At 53.4% G+C, this 10591-nt stretch overlaps 1 protein-coding gene across 2 annotated transcripts; it reads left to right on the forward strand.

The window, feature by feature from the left end:
- The first annotated feature begins 420 nt into the window (after nt 1-420).
- LOC119577063 (trithorax group protein osa-like) lies at nt 421-9851 on the forward strand. 2 transcript variants are annotated; one of them, XM_037924738.1, is made up of 2 exons: nt 421-525; nt 6365-9851. In XM_037924738.1, the coding sequence occupies exon 2, from the start codon at nt 6609-6611 to the stop codon at nt 8934-8936; it is 2328 nt and encodes a 775-aa protein (XP_037780666.1). In that variant the 5' UTR covers nt 421-525; nt 6365-6608; the 3' UTR covers nt 8937-9851. The 2 variants fall into 2 exon arrangements, with proteins under 2 accessions (XP_037780666.1, XP_037780667.1); XM_037924739.1 differs by lacking the exon at nt 421-525 and adding an exon at nt 1965-2082.
- The last annotated feature ends 740 nt before the right edge of the window (nt 9852-10591 follow it).

Consider the following 10591-nt stretch of genomic DNA (forward strand, 5'->3'; position numbering starts at 1 on the left):
GTCTCCGCCCGGAGTCGCACGGCCGAATTGTGTGTCGTAGGGAAGCATGGCTATCGGGCTGCATCTATGGTCAGGAACGAGAGAGAATCGGGGAATCGTTCGCGAATTGATGGGGGCGAGTTGCCAGATTCGGCCAGGTTTCCGCCGATCGATCACAGGACGCCTGTCCGCTAATGCCCAGGCCTCCAAGACGCCTCTGCGCCCTCTGCGGCGAGCTCGGCCTCCATGCCAAGGGAAAAGCAGCGAATTCACTGCCCCCGTAGCTGCATAGGTCACCAGGGGCGGCGGAGGCGTGCAGAGGGGGAAAGACCGGAGATAAATCCCGTGTTGGCACCTGTGCAGTCGCCGCCTCCCCCTCCCCCTTCCCCCCGTCTCCCCCCCTTTCCTCTTTAGCGCTGACCAGTTCAAAGTTGAAACACACAGCCGCAGTGGTTGTCTAAGGCCGTCGCAGAGTGGATGGTTCTAACTGGTGGCTTGAGACAAAACGTTCTTACTTAAGCGAGGATTTTCTTAACTTCTTCTCAGGTAAGGAGACAATGGTGTTTAGTGTTGCTGTGTGTTAACCATGATTGCGGGATATTTGAGTGCGTTGGTCCGCCGAAGTGTTTTCCTCGTGACAACGTCTAAAACACACTGTGAAAAACGGGTGTGGATTTGAGAGCGTTGTATCGTGCAGACACATGTGTTATATATTTAACCTCCAGTTTTTGTGTATACTTGGCAATAGGTCTGTCCATTGTGAGGGAAAAGAACATCGTTAATTGTGTTAGGCTTACATTGAAACTGCGAGTGTCTAGGATACCGAAGTCGAAAACTGGACCTTACTCTGTTATTCATAATTATGAGACGGACCTAAATGGCGATAGCTTTTTGTTTTGCATAATTATTTTTTTGTTGACTTGCAAATGTCAAGAGTGGCGATGGTAAGGGTACATGACCAGTAATCACTTCCTTATCCACCCGGAAAGACCAAAGACGGACACAGAACAGTGCGATTTTTCCGATGACAGCACATGCAAATTTACGCGGTGTTCGGCGTGAACGAAAAGGGAAATAAAGCGCAAGTGAAACGCGTAGAAGTCATGTCGAAACAGAGTGAGTAAGTGTTTAATAAAGACAAAACATTGCTGGCGTCTGAACCACGCGGTGCTGGTAGGTAGTGAGGCAGCGACCCTGAACTAGTGAGTGTAGCAGCTCATCCAATCAGAGTCGGTATTTACCCACTTCCTGTTTAGCATGGTTGACCATTCCGAGGCCATTAAATCAAATCAAAGGCGAATAATTAAATTTTGCTGTGCATGACTTTAATAACTGGGTAGATGCATGTGCGCGGGAAGAGCAGCATAACAGGCGTGTATTATGTAGAGGACCGGGAGTGAGAGAAGCAGAGCGGGGCTATTTCCTGATTAGAATGTGGACTCACGGTGACGGGAGCGAAGGCTGTGGCGGAACACCGTGCTACACTGTTGATGCAAGGACCTTTGGCTTTCCTTGTGGAACCCTTGTCCTGCACCAAGGGTTCCTCCATTACTCGCCTTTGCTCGCCGCGCGTAAGCTGTTTGTGGAATTTCCGTCGCGAATACAACACATACAATAATACTTCGGTCGCGTAGATTCAGACACCCAGTGCACGCGAGAGAGAGAGAATTTTACGGTTCGTAGAAGTGTGATATTATGCGACAATATTCATCAGCGAAATGTAGATGGAAGCCATAAACTTGTCCAGGTATTACATCCGGGAAGCGAGATGAAGGAATTTGAGAGAGGAAGAGAAGGGGAGGAAGAAGAGGAAGAAAAAAATTCCATCCCATATATTCTCGCGCGGTTGAAGGAGGTAGATATTATATGGAAGATGTAGCAGTATGTAGGCTCACCTGGTGGTCGCTGTAGCAGGCGTGATGGAAGGAGGGTGAGGCTGAGGGGGGGGGCTAGGGAATAGGGGAAGGGGGGGAGGAAGGGGGAGAGGAGACTAGCAACGCTGTGCTCACTAACACAGGAGGGCTGCCGGGCCTAGCTTTGGTTGTGCCTTCTTTCTGTGGGTCGTGTGTCGTCTACGGAGCCCACAGCTGTCGACGGTGAGAGGTGAGAAAACAATAATGCTTGTTCTTTCTATATTTCGTCTCTCTCTCTCTCTCTCTCTCTCTCTCTCTCTCTCTCTCTCTCTCTCTCTCTCTCTCTCTCTCTCTCTCTCTCTCTCTCTCTCTCTCTCTCTCTCTCTCTCTCGCTCTCGCTCTCTCTCCCTTTCTCATATTGTCTCATCGCGATTTTTTGTACTTCCTCTCATCCTTACGTATGAAGGAGAAGCATGGATAGATGATCGCCACTCGTATATTATACATATATGGGCTGCATCGTACGAGCTCCTTCGTTTGGCTTTGTGAGGATGTGTTTGTCCGCTGAAGGTTTATTTGTCGAGCAGGTTAACTGTAACACGCGGATGGGTCTTGGCTGCTCTTTCCACGGATGTAGCTCGCCAATTTACATATCCTGTAGTCTGTCTCTCCCTCGAGCTGTCTCTGTCTGTCCGTCTGGCTGTTTGTTTCTGTCCGTCCGTTTAAGTCTGCTTCTGTGTGCCTTCTCTCTCTCTATCTCTTTCTCTCTTCTCTCTCTCTCTCTCTCTCTCTCTCTCTCTCTCTCTCTCTCTCTCTCTCTCTCTCTCTCTCTCTCTCTCTCTCTCTCTCTCTCTCTCTCTCTCTCCTATCCCTTTCCGTATCCCTCCTTCCCTCTTATCCCCTTCCCTATCCCTCCTTCCCCGTGTGTCTCACCCAGCGTCGCGCATGTTCAAACGTGGTGTATTGTTTGGGCAGAGGAGAGCGGGGGGAGAGGAGGGGCTGAGAAAAGTACTGTCTTTAAGGTCAGGCTGGATGCTGTGCTGTTTTCATGTCAAAAGTTGGTGTGATTTTATATTCTGGTTCGTTTTCTTCATTTGTTTTTATTTTATAATTCTCTCTCTCTCTCTCTCTCTCTCTCTCTCTCTCTCTCTCTCTCTCTCTCTCTCTCTCTCTCTCTCTCTCTCTCTCCCCTCTCTCCCTCTCCCTCTCCCTCCCCCATCTTCCCCTTCCCCTCCCTCCCCCATCTTCCCCTCCCTCCGTTCCCCTCTCCTCCCTTACTCTTCGCTACGAAGGTAAAGGCATTACGTAGCTTTAGGAGGAAAGGGATACTGATTACATTTTTTAGTGGTTTGGGCGTCGGAAGGTGAGAGAGGTTGAGGGTGGCGGGGAATGGTGTTTAATAGCCGTGTGTCGGTCAGGTTGATGGATTGTATTTTTTGTGATGCGAATCTGAGGTTAGCAACCCCCCCCCCTCACCCCACCCTTCTCTCCTCTCTCTCTCTCTTTCCTGTCTCTCCCTCATTTCTCCCTCAGCCCCTTCCTCCCGTCTCTTTCATTTCCCCATCACCCCCATCCCTTCCTCCTCCTCTCTCCCTCAGTTCACAATCTCTCCCTCGTTTCTCCCTCCCCTTCCTCCTGTCTCCCTCACTTCTCCCTCCCCTTCCTCCTGTCTCCCTCACTTCTCCCTTGCCTCCAACCCCTCTTCACCTTTTCCCCTTCTCCTTTTCATTCCGCATTTCACTTATTCCCCTTTCGGTGCTTTGCCGGTTAATTCTAGCAGCGGGATATGAATATATATCCGGATTGTTGGGCGGTCTTTTTAGAATATATTTTTGAAATAGAGATTTGCTTATATGATGGAGAGTGGGGGGGGGAGGGGGAGAAGGAGGGGGGTTTATTTATCTCTCGCGGATGGAATGACCTGTAATAAATTTTGTTTATCTTGACATCAGCTTTGATTTACAAACAAAAAGATTAGGGGAAGGCGGGGGGAGAGGGGAGGGAAGGGGAATGAAAAGGGAGAGCGAGGGGAGGGGGGGAGTTCTTCTCCCCAACCCCCCTCCCCTTTCCTCCCCCTCCCCCGTGCCCCTTCCCTCCCTGTCCCCTGCCCCCATTTCTTCTTCAAATGTTAATACTTCCGCACTATAGGGATGCCTTTCCCACGCCCCCTTTGGAAGCAATCTCTAAAAATCACACACAGTTGTCGACTGAGTTTATGGTGTGCGTCGAATGGCAGATATTGTTTTCAACCAATTGTCCGAAAGCTATAAAGATGGCCTCGACTTCGACTTCGGTGGCCGCGGAGATGGTCCATCTTTATTTTCTCGTTTCTTTTTCGGTTTATGGCGACCCGAAAAGCTGCAAGATTCATACGCCGAGGGAGGAAGGGAGTGAAGGAAGAGAGGCGGGAGGGAGGGAGGCGGGGAAGAGGAGAAGAGAGGAGCGAGAGTGGGGAGGGAGCTGGGGCAGGGGCATGGCAGGGGTAGGCCTATGTCTTAACTATATTGCTGGGTCTCATGCCTGAATAAACAAAAGTATAGGAACCGCCGCAGGAATAACGGCATCTCGAAGACCGCGCCGATGAGGGGGAAGAGAGCAAGGATGAAGAGGAAATAAACGTCCGCATTTCTACATAAGAAATTTAATGAATTACAGGGATTCCATATTGTCGGGAAATTATCTAACGTACCTACAGTCATTTAATGTATATATTTATAAAGCCAGGAAATCGCGATTGGACCGATTATAATCCTCATTGTGCTTCCCTGATCGAGTAACCGTCCCATGACCCATTTCCCGAAGTGCGCGCTTTTCTCTCGCTCTTCCATTCGTCCAGCCTTCATGGTAACACGCCTTTGCAATAGAATGCGATACCGTAGTTTCCCCTGATTCTTATCTTGAAAAAAAATATTTCGAAAATAATCCATATAGAGATGTTAAATGGCGCCCTCGAGCGCCGTGGAATGCTGGTGATTAGAGAGACGTCTATTATAAATTATTCTCGGGTGAGTTACTACACCAAATTCCATCTGTGTCGGTCTTGGATGTCCAGCTAATAAATACATTTTAAGACGAGGCCAGAGTTACAAAATGTGGGGTATAGGTTGTTATTTATTTTCTGGGCCGAGCGTCACGCCATTTTCGCTCCTCCGCTCCTTAGGCGTAGAGGCCATATGGAGTGATCGATGCATCTCGAGGCACCTTCTGCCAATAACAGGGCGATGTTGCCATATTTCACGTTGCCGTCCCATGTTTCAGACGGAATCAAGATGAGATAGAGGCGGAAATACCTTCATCGCTGCCATTATTCCCCCGTTAGCCCTTGCATACACACGTTTGAGTGCTTTAAGAATGCGCTTGCTCCTTGTGTCTCTCTCGAGTCTTCAAGACATTGTCTTGTGAAGCCATTTTTTAGGATGGCCCTTGCTCGCGAGTTGCCATCTCGTAAATTGAGAAGCGGGGGATGTTGCCGTAACGAGGTGTTCTTGCCGTCGACGACTTACTCGATGCAGCCAATGAAAAAGTGCAAAAAAGTTCAGTCTAATAGGCTTTACTGGATGAATGAAATCCCTGCTGTTACCAAGCTCTGCCTGGCGACATGCGGCAACCTTCGGCGTCCAAACCACGTGACTGAATTCGGTGGGGGGGGCAGGGGGAGGGGGGAGGGAGGGCCTTCAGAATGACCAAGATAATCAGGTTCTACCTTTGTGATTTACAATGAAAATACTCCAAACAAAACTTTTGCTTTCTGCTCCGGTGAGACACGAGAGGGAGGAGGAGGAAAGAGATGGAGTATGCAAATGCGAGTGTGCACAGTTTAGCAGTATGCTGTTTCTCAAGACATAGGTCTGTCTCCAGGCTATTCTTAGAGAGAGAGAGAGAGAGAGAGAGAGAGAGAGAGAGAGAGAGAGAGAGAGAGAGAGAGAGAGAGAGAGAGAGAGAATGATTAAATAAGTCATAACTTTTGAATATAATATATCCACCTGGGAGCGGATATGCGATTACTGAATCAAAGCTTAGGCTTTCGGACATTAAAAAAAGTATTATTTATGAGTAATTGTGGAATATTCAAAGCTCTAATTATTGCAAAATTTGATTCCGACCTTTCCAACCCTTAATTATACAACTATCCTGTTATTATACTTTTCTTTTATCGTTAAACTTTTCCTGTACATATTAATAGAATTACATGACCACGATGGCTAAGATGTGTTATTATTGATCTGCAAGGCAGTGGCGGATCGTGTTCTATGGCCGTGGATTTTCGTCGCATAATATATCAAGGAGCATGACTCCAAGGCTCCAAATTAAGCCTTACGTAATCTGTAATTGGTTTCTTGTGTTCATTATAAGGTATTAATGTCATGATTATATTTCTCTCAGCCTTTTTCCTTTACCCAGAAAACTCCTTATAATCACCGCTGAAATGTAAATACGGCGGCCCCATGCCCTTCTCCTTATTTCCTTCCCCTTTCTTCCTCTCGTTAAAGGAGTCTTGCCAAAGTAACTGATGTTTCTCCTCTCCCGTGCAGGTCAGGTGTCCTTGGTGAGCGGCCGGGCAGCTTAGGCCGACTCACAGAGAACGGACGGTCCCACACTCCCTGGCGGTGAGCGCGCCAAAACGGAGCCAGCGCCCGTCGAGAGCGCACGTGTGTCTCTCACTCTCCCGCGGTCACTCGAAGTTCCTCTCTTGTTCGACACGTGTGCACTTAAGGTCTCAGTGATGCCCCGGCCAGCAGAGGTACGAGGCCGGGTCCCCGTGGGCCGGAGCTAGCCATGGCGAGTGGGTCGCACCATTGCAAGGACTGCGGCTTGTATTTCGAGAGCGCGCGGTCCCTCGACGTTCATCTTCAGTATCACAAGGAAAATTTAATGAACATGTGGATGGGAAGTGAAGAGCGTCCCCGAGAGGGAGGTGCCCCGGCGCCCTCACCTGTGCAGGGAGAACTGACGCCCCTGGGAGTGAGCAGCAGTGAGGGGGGTCTAGTGAGCAGTTCGGTGCAGAGTGTGAATTCGGGAGTGAGCTCGAGCTCGTTTACGGCGCCTTCGCCCATGCAGTACGAGTACAAGATGTCTCCGGGCCTCCAGTCCCCACAGGGAGGAGTTGTGCCCCAAGGACCGCCCTCGGGCCACGGCCTCTCCGTCGGCTTCCCCCAGCAGTCCCCGGGCGGCTATTACCCTGACTACGGGCAGCAGCAGGCGCACCACCAGCCGCAGCCGCAGCAGTACGGCGGCTACCAGACAGGCTTCCTCAACGGCGGCTTCGACGACGGCTTCTACGGCAGGCCGACGGCGACCACCCCCAGGTTCCACCCGTACATGGGGCGGTCCCCCGTGCCCACGCCCTCGCCCGGAAACACACACTCTGAGGTGAAGGACGAGCTTCCAGCGGCGGACACGCCCGAGATCCTCGACCTCGACTCGCAGAAGGTCCTCGGCAGCGGGGGCATGCAGCAGCCGCAACAGCAGCAGCCTCAGCCGCAGCCGCAGCAGTCAGGTCCTCTGCCGCCCATGTGGCGCCCACACGAGCAGTTCGGGCCACCCAGCAGTATGGCGCCTGCCATGGGCGGCCTCCCGCCTATGCAGCAGCCGGGCTTCCCGGGCCCGCCGCAGCCTCCGCCGCAGCACCTCCCGGGCCTCGGCGTCGGCAGTGCCTTCCACTCCAGCGGAGGCGCCATGGGCGGGTACAACCCGCAGGGCTTCGGCGCCGCGCCCCAGGCCATGAGCAGCCCCAGCTCGGTGTACGGAGCGCCGCCGCCCTCGCCCAGGGACGCCGGCCCGCCCTCCGAGTTCGCCTCCAACGTGAAGCGCCCCAAGAGCTTCAAGTGCGAGGACTGCAATAAGTGGTTCACGAGCCACGGCCACCTCAAGCGTCACTACAACACGACGCTGCACAAGAACATGACCAAGCTGAACGGCGGCAGCGCCTCGCGCTCCACGCCCGACCCCACGCGCCCGCCCATCCTCTCTCCGGGCGCCAAGAGCATCGGCGAGGCCTCCAACATATCCAGCCAAGACGAAGAGTCCAACCTGTCCGCGGCCGACGCCCTGGAGACGCCCCCGCCGCCCAGCCTTCAGCAGCCTCCGCCTGCCTACAACCCACCGCCCTCGTCGCTGTCGGGCTACCAGCCCCCGGGCGTGCCGGGCCCCTCGCAGGGCCTCCACCCCGCCCCGCCGTACAGCCAGGCGCCGCACTACCTGGGCGGCGAGCAGCCCCCGACGGCGCCCACGCTCTACCACGGCCACTTCAGCACCAACCCCAATGGGTTCGGGGGCCAGGCCCCTCCGCCCATGGGAGGCGGCCCCCCTTTTTTCCCCGGCAGCGGGAATAACAACTTCACAAGCTACCAGCCGCAGGGGGGCCACCAGGGCCCGGGGTTTCATTCCATGAGTGATTTCCCCGGGCAAGCCCTGGATGGCTTTAACAGTTTCAAGTTGGAGAGCGAGCGAGGCGTGGGCGTGTCCCGGTCCCCGGACCCCGTGGGCGGCGACACGGGCTCCGAGGCGTCCATGGACTCGAGCGAGTCGGGCGGCACGACGTCCAGCACGGCCACCACCACGACGCCGGGCGAGGGCTCGTTCCGGTGCCAGGACTGCGGCAAGCTGTTCAACCGCATGTGCTACCTGACGCAGCACCGCACCACGTACCACGAGGGCGAGAAGCCGTTCAAGTGCGGCACGTGCGGCAAGCGGTTTCCGGACGAGATTTCGTTCAGCGACCACCAGAGCAAGCACGCGGGCGACAAGCCGTACAAGTGCGAGGTGTGCCCCAAGCAGTTCAACCACAAGACGGACCTGCGGCGCCACATGTGCCTTCACACCGGCGAGAAGCCCTTCACGTGTGAGCAGTGCGGCAAAGGCTTCATCCGCAAGGACCACATGCTCAAGCACTTCCAGACGCACCGCAAGAAGGCCATGGCCGCCGCTGCCTCTGCTGCCTCCTCCCACCCGCCCCCGGGGCCGCCCATGGGCCATGGCCCACCCGGCTTCCCCGGCCATCACCCGGGCCACCGACCTGGTGTCCCGCCCATGGCCCACCCGGGCCACGGCCCACCCGGCCACCCAGGTCATCCTCAGCACGTGGTGGCGCCACCTGTTTACTGATGATGGCCCACGCGTGGCCCCGGAGTGGGCGCCGTGTCCCCCCGCCGGTGACCTGGCCCCGGAGTGGGCGCTGCGGTCCCTTCGGTGACCTGGCCCCGCCGGTGACCTTGCCGCATGCGCCCGCGCCCGTCTTCCGCCGGTGCTGAGTTCCTGTGGCCGCCACGCCCTGCATCTACCTCACGCGGCTCCAGCCGCCCTGTGATACCGCGCCAACATTCCATGCCGCGGGCGGCCGCCCCTGTGCCATACTGAACCGCCCGTCGTCCTCGTGGGCGGCGGGCGGTCGCCCCGGCCCGGCCTCGTGCCTCGCGTTCCGTGCCTGAGGCGTCCGTTACCTCGCATCGTGTCCTCCTCTTACTAAGAAACACACCTGCTCTCAGAGGCTCAACACTAGTGGTCGCCGCCAGTGTGCAGGGAATCTACCTGTAGCAGTATTGTTGTGGCCGACGCCCATCCGGAGTGGGGGTGTCCCCCACCGCACCCTCCCCTCTGAGCCATCCCGTGACCCCCCCTGGCTCCTTCCGTGCCATCCTGCCCTTCCTGCCCGGCTCTGCCCCGGGCCTGTGCCACCGCAGCCCCACCACCGCCCAGTGCCCGAGTGCCAGCCCGCAGACAGTATTACACACATGTTGTAGGTGACGTGCAGTGCCATTGTGTGAAGTGTCAGTGCTTGTTGATTCGATGGTGGTGGTGGTGGTGAAGACACCCGGGTGAGGACAGCCCACCACCAGCGACATTTCGTTGCAGATGCAGCGGCTGTCGCAGCAACAACAGCAACAGCAGACAACAACAGCAGCAGCAGCATCAACAGCAGCAGCAGCAGCAGCAAGAACGGTTATATACAATACCTCACAATACTCGGTATACCTCAGCATGTGTCAAAACTTATGCACAAAACCTAACAGGGTTAGTCTTATGCAAGTGATAATATGCTATTTGGTGTTATGGTGACGTTGTGAATGTGATGGTGACGTCACAATGGAACTTTACCTGTGACTCATGTATGTCTTCAAAGTCTACCAGATTTTGTAGCCATTTTGGCGATTATTATTTTTACATAAATAACTGTCTCTTTTAAATGAAACAGAAAATTAAGAAAAATGCTTTGGTGTTCACATTGATGCCAAAAAATGATTTTTTTGTTTCATAGGATCTGACTTCTGAAATGTTATCAGTCATGTCTTCAGGTTTTCTCCCTCCCCAGAACAAAAAGATAATAAAAACATGGTTAAAGCAAAAATGAAATGAGAAATTCAAAACAATTCCACTTTAGGCTGGTTCCTTCACCCTCCCACCCCCCCCTCTGAGGCCCCATGGTTGTGCCTGCGAAGGTGATTAGCCTAAACTACTCATTGGTCCTTGAATTGGCCTGCAATTAATGAAAGACACTGATGCTATTCGACTTTTCCCCCTTAGTTAATATCTAAGGCTGTTTACAAGTTGGTAAACTAGTGACCGAGGGACACTTTGTATATCATTATCATTAATGTAATAGTAAAAAAACTCAAATTTAGACCTTAGTGATATTGAATTTAGACGTTAATAAGGACATTTGTGTTACGAATTTTAGATTTCTTTCTAAGAATAAAGACTAGTTTTTGTATCTGACTTTTGGTCTAACCTTCGCTGTATAACAAGCTAAAATGTTTGGTTGC

Source organism: Penaeus monodon, chromosome 9, assembly GCF_015228065.2.
Source record: "Penaeus monodon isolate SGIC_2016 chromosome 9, NSTDA_Pmon_1, whole genome shotgun sequence".
Classification (NCBI taxonomy): Eukaryota; Metazoa; Arthropoda; class Malacostraca; order Decapoda; family Penaeidae; genus Penaeus; species Penaeus monodon.

Excerpts from the sequence above, each read along its gene's own strand:
- LOC119577063 (XM_037924738.1), top strand. The coding sequence starts at position 6,609 with ATGGCGAGTGGGTCGCACCATTGCAAGGACTGCGGCTTGTATTTCGAG.